Source organism: Centroberyx gerrardi, chromosome 18, assembly GCF_048128805.1.
Source record: "Centroberyx gerrardi isolate f3 chromosome 18, fCenGer3.hap1.cur.20231027, whole genome shotgun sequence".
NCBI lineage: Eukaryota > Metazoa > Chordata > Actinopteri > Beryciformes > Berycidae > Centroberyx > Centroberyx gerrardi.
In genome coordinates this window covers 8,884,824-8,901,679 of record NC_136014.1, presented here as the reverse complement: position 1 = coordinate 8,901,679, position 16,856 = coordinate 8,884,824, and the positions used below count along the sequence as shown (strand labels likewise).

The window sequence follows — 16,856 nt, the reverse complement described above, 5'->3', positions numbered from 1 at the left end:
CCCATGAGTCCAGAGTCCAAAACTTGGAAACTAGAACCCAAAAAATCATTCTAGGCAATGTCACGGTTCTGTTTATCAGTTTCGGGAGAAATCCAGACCAAACTGTCTAATGATATAGGAGTAACTTATATGAATGGCGGAATTTTGTGGTGTTCCGTTTTAAACCCATGCCTTAATGTTTATATGTAATACTGTATGTATATACATTTAACACCTACTGTTTGTGTACAGCAATAAAAGACAATATAACTGACTTAATTCATCTCCATTGTATTTTAAAAACAAATACATACCTCCTTAATGTACATAAAGTATTCCCTCCTTAGATTTGTCAAACAAAACATTCACTCAGGGCTCATATTCAGACATTTGTTGACATTGATGATGCTAAAATATTAATGCAATACTAAGTATATTTTTATCACAACATATCAAACCTCCATTTGTCCTGACACACAAAGCTCAGCTCCACGTTAGACTGCCTTCACTGATCATTGTAGCTTCTTGCCAGATTGAATTGCTCTCTTCAGCACTGACAATCAGCCTTGTTATTGATAGGTTATCAGTCGTTAAATTGACTGTCACATTAAGAAGAAAATAATCTGTGGCCTCATTTAAAAAAAAAAAAAAATCTGGAAATTAAATCTAAAGCATCTTCGTATCTTACCTTGAGAGTAACAACAGAAATTAGCTTAAGATATCACAGAAAATTGAGTCACCAATCCACTGATCAAGATAACATTTCTATAAATCACAACTTTGGCTTGGATTTTGTTGTAATCAAAACATTTGTGCATTAAGAAACTTTCTTAAGGGAAGCTCTTGGACAAAGAAAAGCGAGTGGAGTCCAGGGAGAGGAGAGTTGAAAACACAAAGTAGGCGTCATGGTCACTGACTGTAGTTTGACCTAAGAATACATGGTCAACTGGAGCCACTGCAAAGAGAGCAAAAGACAAAGACGAAGATGAGCATAAAGGCTTTCATAGTGAAAAATTACAAAAAGTATCACGTTTGATTTAACATTTATTTTGTATAGCAGAAATAGGTAGGACTGGCCTACCTCCAGGACGTTGAGCTTGATTATGCCGTCTCCGTCCTTGTCAAAGGCGCTGAATGCTCCTGCAACAGACCCAAAACATCACACTGCATCCATCCATCTCTTTTATATTCACCTCAAACTCATACAGTAGGGCAAGGCTGTGAAAAGTAAGGCCTACGAGCCAAATGTGGCCCTCCAAAGTGTCACAAATAGTGTAAAATATTCTGTATTTCATCTACTTTGAATCAAATAATAATATCTAAGAGGATATCTCTAGGAAAAGTGGTTCATTTAAAGGCATATTAACAAGCATCTTGATTACATAAAACCTAAGAGACTATTATTCACCTGTTTCAGTGACCCATAGGATCATTTTTGACCCATGACCCACAACATACACTTGTTAAATGAAGCTTTGTGCCGTTTGTGCCCTCCTTACCAAAATGTTTGGGCCTACTTGCCGCAGTGAGACGGATGCCGACACGATAACCATATTCCTTTTGTTTGTTTTATTGTCAATGCACAAACCCAAGTGTGTTCTGTACTTACTGAACATGCCCTCTAGCCTCACAAAGCAGCAGATGAAGCTGTCGAAATCGACGTTGAGGTGTTCGTCCGCATAGCGCATGGCTATGATGTCGTACAGCTGGTTGTTGAGATGAAACCCTAGGTGTGGAGAGGATGAGGCACAGATTAGCTTCAAACTCAGCCACAGTCTATGTCATGATTACTGGATTCTCACACAGGTCTAGAACACATGGTAAATGATTTTGACATTTTCCAGATTTGTAAAACTATGGAAAAAAACAAAAAGCTTGTGGGAAAGCATGGAAATTAACCACTGTGTTGTGAATTGCACACCTGAGAGATACTGGACATGACTAAGTACTACTACTACTGTCAGTGTATAGCCCAAGGTGCAAAACAATTAAATAAGCTCTGGAAAAGCCTTTTTTTTTCACCTGCATCATTCACGGCATTCCTCATCTCAAAACTACTGATGGAGCAGGATTTGTCTTGATCGTAACGTTTGAAGATCAACTGCAAACACAGCAGATGAGGAGATGGATGATCAAATGAGAACTTGTAGGTCTGTTTGAATATGGCTAGGAATTCAGCTGGAAAAACGTTGTCCTACCTGCCACTGTTTGATCTTATTCCACAAGTGTTTGAACTCCTGCAGATTCAGCTTTCCTGTCCCGTCGGTCTGAGGAGGGTTCAGTTATGGAAAACACATTACATAGCATTGCTGGTGAAGGCATTTTTTTAAGTGTGTCTGGGATTACTTTGCAGCAGTTTTCTTTTAAAGGAGAATCCTCCTTGTGTGTTTTCTCTATTACTAGAAAGAGAGATTCCATAGCCCAGAAGCAAACTCCTCACTCTGGGATGTTTGTTAATGTTGGCTGGCTGGGTAATAATTCAATAGTATCATTTGTCATCTTTCAATAGATTCATATCATGATGAAATGATATTGACACCTTTCATGAAATGACACCTGAGACAAATTATGGGATTATTATTTGAAAATTAGTGTTCATTACATTACCATGCATTTCAATGCAACAAACATCAATTTGATTAACATGTGACTTTGCATATGTTAGCAAATATTGTTATATATAATTAATATCGTTATATATTAATATAAAATTAATCTTATGATTATCGTGACATTCATTTTGTCCATATTTAGGGCCTAAATGTTGGTGGTCTTGGAAATGCAGCTTATTCTACTTTTACACTCACTGATATTCTGGTCAAGAATACCTAAAACGTAAAAATGTCAACTCTGGCCCAAATGAGGGGATTCCTATTTGGAAGTTGTTGTTTTTTTTTACTTTATCCAGGGAAGACAAACGCTGTTTTTCCATCACCACCTTGCTTCACATTCAAACCTGAGAGCTGCCCAGTATGACTGCAGTCTCCAACATGTTGGCTGCTGTGGGGAAGTGGGGAAGTAACATCACTGCTCCTTCACTTCCCCCCATTGGTACAGGGATTCAAACCAGCAGCAACCTCCCAGTCACAAGCTTGCCTGTCCGCTCCACGCACTCTCATTCAGCCTCAGTCAAACGAAAGGATACGTCCATCAAGGCGATCATACTCCGACACGTCTCCAGGCTGAAGCCCTCTGTCTTTATCTCATTATCTGTGGAAAAGCACAGCTTGACATGACCACTCGGCAGTAGAAGAGGAAAGTGCAAAGTGCAAAATGATCTTCTCGGTGTACTCACGTTTGTCAAGTACCCTCTTCATGACCACCTTGAGTTCGTTGGCACAGATCTGCATGTCCTGATGGAGGGAGAAACAACAGATACTTAGCTCAAATACTGTGTAACACTCAGGTCTCGGTTTCTGTCCTGCACTGTTATCATTTTCCCCTCCTAACTCTACTCCCAGTGTAGTCAGCACTCACCTCCCCAGCAATCTGCTTGTAAATGGATCTAAACTGTTTTTCCTCCTCAGTCTCTTCCACAGGTTGGAGTAGTTTTGGCTGATGGATAGATGAGAGAGAAACCAGCAGTAAATCATAGGGCTTAGAAACAGAGGAAATCGTCCACTGGATGTTTACTTTACTTTTGAAGGATTCCCATCCCAGAATGCTACATATGCAGTTTGAAAAGTTTATCATCAAAAGTTTATCATTCCAAATGTTGTAAAAATGTTCCCATTTTGTCAACCGAGGCCTTAAGGTTTTGTAAAAGAGCCACAGTTGTTTTAATTTTGTCTATCTTTTTGTAAGACTTGAGTGTCACTTTCTCCAAATAGTGGACAAAACTCCTCATTTCCAAACCCATTTTTTGATCAAATTAACAGTTAAAACTGCAAGGAAAAGTTTTGTTCAGACATGTGTTGCCTCTGACATGCTGTATATCATCTATATCTCCAAATTAAAAAAAAAAAAAAATATGTATTTCTTTATCCTACCAGAGGAGAGCAGCATATGAGAAATAAACTGGACCGAGTATTAAGAGCCAAGCATGTAAACACTGAGGCCTCATGGGAAAACAGGTGCAGCTGGGCCACTTGACATGAGTTAGCCTTTAAACTTGATTGTACTTCAGCGGGGCTTTTTTATTCCCAGTGACGACATGTGACCCGGTCGAGGTTGAATTTCAGCGCTGTCAGTCCCCGGGAGTTCCGACAGGTCAAAGGTCACATTGAGCTAATGGTTATGTAGCACTGTCTGTGTTTTGGTCTGACTGCGAAACAGTCGATGCATACACACTTTGCTCTCCTCCCGAAGAAACTACCTTTGGTTTCTTCTTCTTTTCCCCTATAATGCCGTCGTGCTCGATTTCCTTGTTGGCACGCGCTCTGTCCGACACAAATACAATAGGCTGGAGAAGGGGGATACGTGGGTAAATGGTTGGTGAGGGGAGGGAAGAGAGAGACGCAAGGGTTGGGAGGATTATGATTGGGGTGAAAGACAAACACAGAACAGAGGAAAAAGAAAAGAAGAAGATAGTTAATTCACATGGAGCATATTCCACTGGTTGAAATCAGTGTATCCAAACGCTAAAACTGCCAAAGTAGTTAAAACCTGGCATAAGATGTGAAGCGAGGATGGGGAAAGCAGAGTTAAAAAGAAATGGCAAGTTGATCCCCACATGCATCCATTACCTTCGCTTTCTTTCTCTTGTCTTGCTGATGGCCAGGAAAGAAGGAGGAGGAGGAGGAGGAGAAGGGTATACGGATAGGAGAAGGATGAGATGAGATGAAATGGAGGAAAAGATGTGAAGGAAAAGACAATTTTCTGGTGTGTTATTGACGCTTATGGGGAAAACAGTTAATAGATAAACAGACACATGGGGACAGGAGAGGTGGGTGATTTTCGAGAGATGATGGGAAATGTAGGCTACACAATTGGGATTCACAATATATCAAATTCATATTGATATTGCAGTGTGAAAGAGCATGTTATCTATACTGCAAAGCCAGCCTTTTAAATTCATTTTTAGAATACAGTCAATCAGAATTATTGAATAATGTGAGGAGATTGGGCATCAGTGGGAAGCCCAATGGGAGACAATCCCACAATCCAAAAACTACACTGCTATTTTAAGTCATATCACAACTGCAATATCTGTCAGAATAATTGTGATATATTTTGACCATATCGTGCAGTCGTACGGATCAAGTTACAAACCTGCGGCTGGTCAGACCCGATTGCGGTCTCCACTTCCCTGAGAGGAAAACACGCAGATATTACATTAGAATTCCTGAAAATCATTGTTGATGGCTTTCTTTTTCCCGCCTCGCTACATTCTGCATCCATTTCACTGTCAGCAATCCCCAAAATAACCCCGCCCTCATCGATTCTTACTCGGAGGTGCTCCTCTTCTCAGAAAAGACCCTGAGGATGAACTCTCCCTCCTGATGGGGCTCGAAGGTGGAGGGGATGATGACGTACTCTCCCGGAGGCAGGCGGAAGCGCTCCGTCACCTCGCGCAGGTTGATGAAGGTCTTGCATTTGGCCTTGGAGGCTGTGTACAGGAAGAAGTCCTTCTGCAGATGCTGAATGCAGCCGCGCGACTGAGGAGGGAAAGAGACAAGTGACACTGGGGAATAGTGAGGACAGAACATATTTTAGACTACACAAAACTGACAAATAATTGAATTTTAAAAAATGCAATTAAACACACTGGACATATTGTATGTCAAAGAAGTTACATTGGCTCTCTATCCTATAAATATATCATCTTGTAAATACTAGACTAACAGATGCTGTGTGTTGTGTGCATATTTACACTCAAAAAATATTTTTGCCTATTTTGTAATTCAATTATCTGGCAAATTTCCATCAAACTGGATTAAGTTATTCTAATTTAACTGAAGTATTTATGAAATTGCATTAAATGAAGTATAATCTTTTATGAAACTGACTCAAAAGTATACTGTGACGACCCCGCCTCTTTTGACTGTTGGGCTGGCTGCTTGTCTTTGTGTTTTGTGTTGCAGACGCCCAGTAGGTGTGGTCAGGTCGTTCATGGATTGGGAACACCTGGGCCCGGTGTTCCCAGTCCTATAAGAGCGCACCCCACTGGTTCCATGATGGGAGAGAAAGGGGAAACTCTGCTCCTTACTCTCCACGCTCCCCATTCCTGTTTTGTTCTACTTTTGACATACAACACTTCACTCACTATTTTATCATTCATGCATACACGCTCTCACCACTGACTCACTGACTATCACATCCCATAGCATTTTTGATATTCTTGGTTGTTCCTTTAACTTTTTGTGTCACCTCCTGTTATTTTCTTAAATTGTATATTTGGATACAATTAATTTAAATCTTAATTTAATAAGACAAGAGTCTGTTTACTGCTAAAGCAAACACACACACACACACACACACACACATAAAAGTCTCTTTGCAGACACAGGTCATAAGTGGGAAAGCTTCATCAAAGTAACGTCCCCCAGATGAGCGTATTACCTCCTTTGGCACCTACAGAGACAAAGCACAAATGAAATGTGATGTCACCTCCGCTGTACGTACGAGAGCTTAATCATGCTGGAGAAAAGCAGAGTGGTTCAGGTCATGTGTGTTCAGTACCTCGTAGATGGAAAACCCGATGGTGAAGAGCTTGGCCCCCTTGCTGCGCTCCTTCCTGCGGCCCTTCTGCATCAGAGCCACCACCACAGTACAGGCCACCTGCTCGTCCTCCGGGTCATCGTCCTCCTCGTACAGACGCAGCCGGTACTGCGGGTTCGTCCAGAATGTGTCTGGAAAACATGTGTATTGTGCCAATACTCAATATCTTTGAATTTGACCGTTTTCATGCCCCAAAAAGTATTCTGACTTTCCCTAAGAATTCTATTCTTGTCAGGGTGGAAAAGCCTCTGAAACACCATCATGGGATACTAAAACTCTCCATTGAAACCCAGATTCATGAAATTCTTTAATTTCCAAAAAACATTAGGAAGGTGTCAATAGAAGTTTTATGAAGTAGATATGACTCTCAGATAAGTCCCTCATGCAGGATCATCATTACAAACACACGTTTTGCAGCCAAGCTTTGTTCAAGCCTACAGATCTTCATTTTAAATTCTAGTTAAGATCCCAAGGTTAATACGTCAGGCTGAATTACAGGGCACAAGATATCTAGAGTTTTCCATTTGATGTAATGGTGCAGCCATAAAAAAATGTCATCTTGGGTTTGGATATTTCACTCAATATAAGCAGCTAGAGCTTCAGTGAAGCATTGGAACGAGCAGATTCAGAATTTGTATATAACATTGTCGTACAGTATGGAAAAAGTATTATTTTTATACATTTGAAGCTATTTAAGGGGAAATTTAAGGGGAAACTCAGGGTGCAAGTGGCCATATGGCTTCAGGGGAGAGTGATAAACTGATACACTCTCTCTTTATGCATATTAAAACATGTTGACTGTAGTCTGTAAGGCTGACAGAGGGAGAAGGGGAGGGGAGAGGGGAGGCGAACCTGGGAAGTTCCTGCAGCCGCCGGCAGAGCTGCCTCTGACCCAGCGGCCCTCGTTGACAGCCACCGTCCAGCTGTTTCTCTCCTCACCCTGCAGGGTGTCCGGGGTCAGGTTACAGATCTCCAGCTTGGTGAAGTTCCTCTTGAAATCATTAAAGGACATCCTGGTGGGGGGGAAAGTACGGAAGAAGATTAGGGCCACATGTGAAAAATGTATTTGAGTTCTGAATTCTGAGTTTAAAGTCAGAATTGTGACTTTAATTTCAGAATTCTTTATTTTCAGAATTCTGAGAGAAGAGGAAGCTTGTAGGGGGGAAAATGAAACTTGAGAAACTGGGAAAATGTAGATGGTGTCACGGTGCCTGCCGTGACTCTAGTTTTCCTTGTGTTTCTCTGTGTTCCCTGCCTCCCTTGTGTCTCCGCCTCCCCGGTCTGTCTCTCTGTGTAAGTCTGTGTCTGTTAGTGTGTGTGTGTGTGTGTGTGTGTGTGTGTGTGTGTGTGTGTGTGGCGTGGGCGTGGCTCTCTCTCTCCCCCAGCTCCTGGGCTCCTGCTTCACCTGCACACCTGAACCTCATCACTCATTACCACCAGTATATCAACCTCGGCTTGCCATCCACTCCCCGCCAGATTGTTCTGCCTAACTCGTGGTAGTCGCTCTCTTGGTCACTCTGTATCTAGCGTACCAGAGTTTATTCCTGTGATGCCTCGTGCCTGACATCTAATCGTGTTTCTCCTGTGTCCAGGATTCCTCCTGTGTGTTTCTTCGTCTGCCCATGCCACTTCAGCCAGCCTGTCAGCTCATCTGCCTGCGAGCCAGCTTGGCCCGGATCACCCACACCACTCTGCCTCGCTGCCTTCAGCCTCAACCCATCTCTTCGTCCCATTCCCTCAACCAACCACCCATCTTCCAATAAACCTTTTTCCTTCGCCATCCACCCTTTGTCCGTGTCTGCATTTGGGTCCAAGAAGACAAACCGTAACAGATGGAAAGGAGTCATGGAATGGCAGAAATGAAGGCAATGTCACGTTGGTTTCACTCACCAGAACTCGCTTGCTTCTACAGTCTGCTTCTTTAAGTTGTCCTTGTCTGCGATGGACAGGGTGGACCATTCGTCTGAACTGTGGGAAGGTCAGTTCACAAAATGATACATACACAACACAGCATGGCCTGCTAGGATGCTGCTTATCGGTCAGACCTGGATCAAATAGCATTCACAAATATTTCTTCGTTTTTGTTTTAATATGTCTGAACATCAGGACAATTGTGACACTGTTGGCAAAGTTGTCAGTCACAAACCAGTAGTTGACAAAATACACTGGCAGGTGTAGCAAACCTGTGCAGTCTATGGTTTCTACACTCCAAGCAGCTTAAAGTCACACTGAAATGAATTTTTTTTTTTTACCTTTTCAGCTCATTCTACCGCTTATTTGACAATTTATGCCAAAACAAATTTTAAAAAATATATATTTTCTTGTATTTTTATATCAAAATTTGACTTCCTGGGACAACAGAAATTTTTTTGTGGTGACATCATTGTGTACCAGGAGGCGACATAAAAATTCCAACCAATAAAACATCACGTTTTTGAACTATCCCGCCCCTCTGCCCTTCCCATCCAACAAAACTGCCTTTCTCTCCCTAACTGATATCCCATTGGTTTACCCTTTTGAATGATCCCTCCCTCTCTGCTTTATGTCCCGCCCCAACATCCTGCTTCAACAGGAAATATACTGTATATACATCACATTAAGGAATGTGATGCTCTCAAAATGCTGACTTAAGAGAAACAGAATTATATGCAAATATTATATGACCCCAGCATGTTATCAAAAGTCTCAGATCAAATCTTACTTTACGCTCCACGGTCCTTTCCATAGAACCCAGCCCCAGGGATTGCGCATGCGAATCAGGCGAATCTTGGTGTCCTGTGGCCTCTGGTCACACTAAAAACAACACCATGTAGCATGAAGCACATTATCTGTAATTCATACAAAGAATACCAAATCCGCACTTAGTTGTTAATTTTACCGTACCTCCTCCAGAGCGATGATGGAGTAGGCGTGGCCTCTGACCAGTCCCAGATCAGTCCGACTCTCCATGTCAAAGGCTGACAAAACCTGCAACAGACATACAAGTCATATGGGGTGACAAAATTACACTCGTTTCCATTTCAGTTTCTCCCATTTTGAGAAAATTTTATTTGCATGGGAAAATGAAATTGATGATATTGTCTCACCCCATTAGGAGATTTTTGCATTTGTTTTAAGGAAAATAAGATTTTAAGAGTCAACACCAGACTAAATGACTTGGAGACATGGAGATTTTTACAGTGCATGCCACCACAATGTCCTTAACATCCACCTCCTTTTCTCTTTTTACTTTTTGATTTCATGTTTCAGTCAAATGTGTTGCTGTGTGGCATAGGATATACAACCATGTTTGTCATCTTACCTTTTTGTTTATTTACTTTTGAGGTGAAATGTCCCAGGACATCCCAGAACACCCCAAGCCCCCCTGATTTCTTCATCTCACCTGCACACTCTGTTATATTTCTTTCTGTGTCTCTGTGTTTTATTACTTTTACATGTGCAAACACTCTTACAGTAAGCCTCCTAAACGCTCACATCTATGGAGCAGCCCATCAGCGAGCCTCTCTCCAGGGCCTTCCTCATGATCTTGTAGAGATCCGCGGGCGCCTCTGACAAATCGAAGAACTCGGTGACGCCCCCCGTGAAGTCCTCCATGGCCTCCAGGGTGTTGCCCCCCTTCAGTGCCTCATAGGAGCCGTGCAACCTGAGAAAGAGGTGTGCAGAGTGCGGACGTGTCTGGGATTATGGCCGTGTCGGCAGCCAATTGGAGAAACATAAGGACGCAGGAGTAATGAGCCTAGACGAGACTGCACTGTAAAAATATACACCGTAACAAGACATTTGGTCTAAAAGTGGGTCTTAAAGTCTTGTTTTGCTTGAAACAAGTGAAAGGAAATCTGCCAATGAGGTGAGATAATGTGAAAATTTTCTTGAATCAAGTGACATTATCTTGATACTAGTAGATCCTCCTTATTTCAAGATATTGCAAAAAATTCCCAAAACAGGTGAAACTGCATTGGAAAGTTCAACTAAAAATGATCTCATTCCACTGGCAGATTTTTTCACTTGTTTTTCACTTCAAAACAAGATTTTAAGACTCAATGACTAAGTGACTTGTTAAGATTTTTTTCAGTGTGAGTTAATCAGAGAGGGGTAGGAAATCTGAACCAGGTTGGATGAATTCACAGCAGCACATGGAGGTGAGGATGTGATGAGTTGTGCACCTCCACTTTGCGGGGGATATTAATAGACGTGAGTATTAATCACACTCACTTGGCGTAGGCCTTTTCCAGGAGCGCACTCCAGAACTCGTTGTTCCTGTGAGACTTGGTAAACACTAGCTGGTTGTTCAGGGTGGGGATGCGGTCGTCCACAATCACATCGATCCATTCGCCATAGCGCCAGAACTGAGTTCAGTAGACACAACAGAATGAAAACAGATAATGAGTGATGAGTCATAGGGGAAAATTTAGTGCCAGGTAAGGATGGCTGTTTAGGATAGGAGTAATCATTTTTCCAGGTATTGGTCAATCAAGTTTTTCTTAATCAATTAGTTTTTTTGAGTGATTGTTTTGATTGTTTCCTGAATTAATTCTAAACACATTATAGGTTATATACACATACTCAACTAGCAATTCTAACACTTTGATCTAATCTAATCTAATCTAATTTGATGTACTCTAATCTAATCTGATCTGATCTAATCTAATATAATTTGATGTAATCTAATCTAATCTAATCTAATCTAATTTGATGTACTCTAATCTGATCTGATCTGATCTAATCTAATATAATTGGATGTAATCTAATCTGATCTGATCTGATCTAACCTAATCTAATCTAATCTAATCTGATTTGATCTGAGCTAATCTAATATAAAATAAGATAAACTAAACTAAAATCAACTAATCTAATCTAATGAATATCATAAGAGTATTTACATGTACATTAGAGTATTTCTCACTGCATTGCACATATATGCACTGGTAAATAACAATCACTATTTCAAATGCAGACTTTAATTTTTGAGGATATAGAATTTAGATTTTGTTTATTGCTCACTCAAATGTTGATTTGTGTGTGCGTGTGTGTGTGTGTGCGTGCATGTGTGTGTCTGTTAGGTAGGGGTAGGTAGTCCGGGGGGAAGGTCAGCTACACCTGGAAGTGGAAGATGCCAGCGTAGTTCTCAGTGAAGCTCTGGTCCGGGGGAATCACTCTGTACAGCAGCTTCTCGTTCAGCGTCAGACAGGCGATGGCAGCCAGCAGCCAGCAGTCACCTGTCAACAGATTCACGGAGCTATGAAAGGCCTTGATCCAGACATACCGCTTCATAAACTAATGCAGTTGTCAGTTAAAGCCGCGCTGCAGGTGCCAATCCTCAGCCATAGTGAGATAACTAAGGATAGGCTCATTCTCATGTTCATCCCAACAGTGCAGTGTATTCCTGGCTCTGACGGACGCGCTCGGTTTCCACCACACATGCCTTGGCTCTATGTTGTGGTTCATGTGTTCTCCTCTTGCTCTGTCAGCCAACTGAACAGGATTGTTTCTGTTTGTCCTCAGCTGCCCTGCGGCTCCCAAACTAAACCAGCTCATTTAAAAATAAGTGTGTGACAGAGTTTCTGAGTTTATTCATATAAATGAATTGAATAATTTTGAGGACATACACAGAAAATCTGGAAAAGAATGGAAAACATAAATCTCAATTTGGTCTCGCCATCACACACACATTATATATTTTTTTTTATTATATAATTTTATTGAGAGGAATAATCTCCAGCTATAAAGAGAGGAGACCTAGTTAACACCTTTCCCAGCCACTGTCAGCCTATTCATAGTATTCTGTTCCATCACCACATGGCCATCTTGGAAGGAAAATAACAGGTGATTGTAATAAATTAACAGCTGATTACAATCAAATGACAAACACAGCCAACGAGCTGTGTGTATTGTAAAGCGCCATATTGGTAGGAAATGCATGTGACATCATGGGAATACTATGAATATGGCAGGAATTTTTTAAATATGTGAAAATGTGAATGAACCCTGACAATAATCTAATGTTAATTCTTGCTTATGCAAAGCTAAGACATTTCCATGCTTCACAGCTTAAGAGAGTTTTACATTTCATAGGCAGCATAATGTGCTTGACTTCATCTGAGACATTTATTCAAAGGAAGGAACAGTTTCAATATTACCCAACTGTCCTTGGCAGATGTCTGTCCTGCTGGCTCCATCGATGATGAACTCGGGGTTTTCACAAATTTCCTGTTATAGAAAACAGAAAGTGTTAGGGGACATTACTGTGCATGTTGTGAAATATCAGTTGATCTGCCATATTATTGCCATCATTCAAAGCCTTGTAAAATTAGTTAATAAATGAAAGTGTCAAAGATGAATTAGGTAACTATTAGTACAAATGAAAGATATTTATTTAATCTCAAATCTTAAACATACAGATGCTTGTCTATGGCCTCTTCAGTGCACTATATTAAGTCTGTTCACAACTGTTTTAATGGTTTCTTGGTTAAGCTGTATGGCTGTGAATCGCTATTAAACAGACAATCCTCCCCTCTTTAATGGATACCCATTACTGCTAATAGAGTCGTTAATCATGCCTACACTTTCTACATCCATGGGGAAAATGTCTGACAGTCAGGCATGTATGAAATGCCACTTGAACGTTGTGGTAAGTCACGCCTATTTTCCACATTAGGTACTTCAGAACTCAACAACAATTTGGACTTAAAATCTGTATTTACAAATCTACACTTGAGATGATTGACATGGTGAGGACTTGACCCTGCGAGTCAGATTCACTTCCTCTATCTGGGTGGAAGAATGCTTGGGAGTCGGGACCGTGAAGCCCCATTAGCTATATATGAAGAGCCAGCTGTTAGAGGTCCCCAGAGGTCACGACCCCTGAGTCCTCTGTACAAGTGATAATGTTGTGCTGAATGCGGAGAACCCTCACCTCATAACTGTGCATCTCTGTCATGGCAGCATGATTGACTGTCCATGGGCTTAGTGCAACTTATCAACTCATCCTCCGACTATTTTATATGCAATGTGTGTTACAGGGCTTTTATGGTTTATGGTCAGCATCAGACTTCAGTAAGATATTTGTGTATACATGGTTTATGCTCACACTACAGATTTGGACCTTGTTTTTGGGCACATGTCACTGTTGTCATGTGAAAACCTTATGTTCATGTTTTCACTTCAATGGAGTGGAACGGAACATGAAACATTACATGGTTGTCTATAGGTTGAGAAAATTCTCCCATCCTTGGGCTTACAAAACCCTTTCATACTCCTTTGGATAAACGCAGACATGTGTGGTTGTCCAGCAAAAAATGTGGCTGCTTTTTTTTAGCTCCTGAAAACTGTGCAGTGCATTTTGGAGAAACGACGACATGTTAAAGATAAATTGGTAGGGATCTGGTTTCATTTAGTTTTGAACTGGGGAGTGTTTTGGAACAAGGCTGGAAAACACTTGACCATGATCCTGCATCAGTAGAGGATTTTTCCACCTTAAAAGTGTGTTTGTTGAGATTAAAGATGCATTAAGAAATGTGATCTTTATTGACCTCTATTGGTGACCACTAGGTATTGCAACAACATTGACAGATCTCTGGCACAGCTTATGGTGGCCTGTAATTGACATAGATAATAAAGTCACATTTTCACAATAGAGATGAGTAAACTAGCTAACAAGATCCAGGTGGACGGGAGGGGAGGTTTTGTCCCAAAACAGATTACAGGCCAGAAAGTGAGTTTTGAAAAACAGAAATCTGAGCACCTAGCAAAGTAATCTTTGAGACACTGGTATTGATCAGTGACCCTATCAAACCACTGCAGACATCTGCAGATATATTATGGTCATTTTGTGCTATGGGGCAGTAAAAATCTGACTTACTGCCCCTTTAAAATGTGTGATTTATCAAGTTTAAAGTTTTTGTTGGTGCTGATGTTGTTTTATCAGTTTCATCGTGTTTGACTATTTCCATTAGCAGAGATTGACGTTGCCAACACTGTATGTGCAGTAATTTCTCAAATCAGCTGTAGTAAGCAGTCCCTGACATAGCAGTGACTCCTCTTTCCTCATCACAAGATTGCCCAGAGGGGCTGTAAAAATGCAGCCTCATGTTCCGAATTTAGAGCGCTCCACCGCTGACCCTTGGGTGGGATCCATGTAGCACTAATCTCAGCTAAATGGCTAAAAGTAAAGTTCCAATCACCCATCAAGTAACAATCAAGTTTCAGATTTCCATTAACATTTGAATATTGTTAACCACAAAGCAGGGCAAGAAAATGAAGTGTGAAATGGCCTTTGCATCTCCATTTTCAATTTGTCAGAGAACTGTCTTATTAGTACATGAAAATCCAAATCGAATTATTGAATTTAAAAATTCATTAGGACCCAAATTATGCATATACAAGTGGAGAAATAAAATGTTGTCATGGGAATGTATTTTCATTTTCCAATTTGATTTAACATTTGAATGATGTTAATTGTATGCCTCTATAACAGTCTGCTCCAACTGAAAGGTATTGAGTCAGTCAAAAACAGACGGATAAAACACTGAAAAATGTGTCAAGTTGATAGTGTGTGTGTGTGCGTGCGTGCGTGCATGTGTGTGTGCATGTGTGTATGCATGTGTATGTGTATGTGTTTGTATGTGTCTGTCAGTTTGTCTCTGTAAGTCTGTGTGCGCTGTGTCTGCATCTGTCTGTGTCTGTCTGGGTTTATATCTGTCAGTGTGTTGGCAGCGTTTCTGGGTTGAGGATGTGTGTCTCCTCAATTTGGAATAAGCTTCAAGTTATTCACCAAGAGCAGTAAGAAGTTTATAAGACAGTAATCAAGGCTATAAGTCGGAACCATTCGTTGTCCAAGACAGAGTACTGGAACTCTACCAATCACAGCATGTATATCAGAGAACTATGATATCCTAAATCTAATACTGAGTCCTCACTATGTTTCCGGGCACTGGCGGAGAACGCCCACCTGTGTGAGTCAGCTGTCTGTGACTCTAGAAGGTGATAACCCAGAGCTATGCACCCGCAAACATGCGGCCGTATCAGCTTCACACCCCTCCTATGTGCTCTGGAGGAAGTGATGAGACACACGGGGCTTTTAGAGAAGAGTCTAGAGAACCACTTTCATATTAAGTGCAGTATCAGCTTGGCTTAAACGGCATGATGACAAAATATGGGTTGGATTCCAGAGATAGTTACCCTGTCCCTCAGTGGCACTCACCGACGGACGCTTCCATTCAAGCTGCATGTTGAATTTGTGGCTGTAGAAGAGCGAGGAGTCGTTTGCAGGGAACAGAGGGTCTTCAAACAGCACCTTCTTGCGCACATATTTGTCCCGCAGTTCCAGAAATGTCTTAAGGCGCTTGGCATCTTTGACAGCCTCATTTCGGCTCAGAATTGCAGTGTAGATAGAGTTGCTCCCGGCAGGAGGGTAGTCGACCCAATCGTCCGGCCCGAGTGATGCTTCTGTGTCCGATAGCGTCGTCACCTGAGTATATTCCAAGAAGGCCATCCTGCCCGAATGTCTCTCTCCCCACGTCTTATCAGTGCGTACCGCAGCCTTTGACATGCCTGTCTCAGAGGTCAGCTCATAAAGTGCAAAAAAGAAACTGATGAGTTCTTCCTGATTTGCAGAAGCAGAGCATCAACTTGCAAAACAGCCCAAAGAAACTTCCTGTATCCTTTCTGACCCTTTCCTGTCACTCTCAGTTCCTTTATTTGTTGGAAACACTGTCGGTGCTCATGCACAATCACCAACCAAACTGTCACAGCAGCACTCTCACATTCACTGTTGCGTCCCTGGTGCTAGACCTAAATATAGGCCTCTTTAAGGGAGGGGAGGAGGCTTCTCAAAGAGAGTCCCTGGCCCTCTCCCAACATTTCCAGTGCACATGTGTGTTCAGTGGGATTATCCAAAATCTGTTCCATACAATCAATAGAAGATGTGGATGATTATTACCTGAGACAAGGTTTGGGGGTAATAACATTGGGTTAAAAACATGTGCTAAAAACTCTTGGGATATGGATCATAAGAAGTCTAGAAAAGACATGCAGCTATAGACTGCAGTATGGCCATGGGTCCGATGACATGTGCCCTATATGTACTGTGATACCCACATTTATTTAAAGGAATAGCTCACCCAAAGATTTGTCATCATCTGCTCACCCTCATATCAGCTAAAACACTGGTGGTAAAGTTTGTTGTGAGTTTGACTTTCCCATTTGTATTTACTACTTTT

The 16,856-nt window shown here is 41.4% G+C and overlaps 1 protein-coding gene across 2 annotated transcripts; it reads right to left on the bottom strand.

Annotated features, from left to right (window-relative positions):
• Positions 1-269: 269 nt before the first annotated feature.
• Positions 270-16,164, bottom strand: capn3b (calpain 3b). Of its 2 annotated transcripts, XM_078289704.1 has the most exons (21): positions 15,839-16,164; positions 12,777-12,846; positions 11,737-11,855; positions 10,852-10,985; positions 10,114-10,282; positions 9,523-9,606; positions 9,341-9,432; positions 8,530-8,607; positions 7,492-7,652; positions 6,601-6,770; positions 6,481-6,492; positions 5,368-5,576; positions 5,191-5,227; positions 3,457-3,534; positions 3,275-3,332; positions 3,125-3,189; positions 2,178-2,246; positions 2,002-2,080; positions 1,589-1,705; positions 1,061-1,119; positions 270-934 (listed from the first exon to the last, which is right to left on the bottom strand). In XM_078289704.1, the coding sequence occupies exons 1-21, from the start codon at positions 16,127-16,129 to the stop codon at positions 908-910; spliced, it is 2,178 nt and encodes a 725-aa protein (XP_078145830.1). In that variant the 5' UTR covers positions 16,130-16,164; the 3' UTR covers positions 270-907. The 2 variants fall into 2 exon arrangements, with proteins under 2 accessions (XP_078145830.1, XP_078145829.1); XM_078289703.1 differs by lacking the exons at positions 5,191-5,227; positions 5,368-5,576; positions 6,481-6,492; ... (8 more) ...; positions 12,777-12,846; positions 15,839-16,164 and adding an exon at positions 4,295-4,337.
• Between the last annotated feature and the right edge of the window lie 692 nt (positions 16,165-16,856).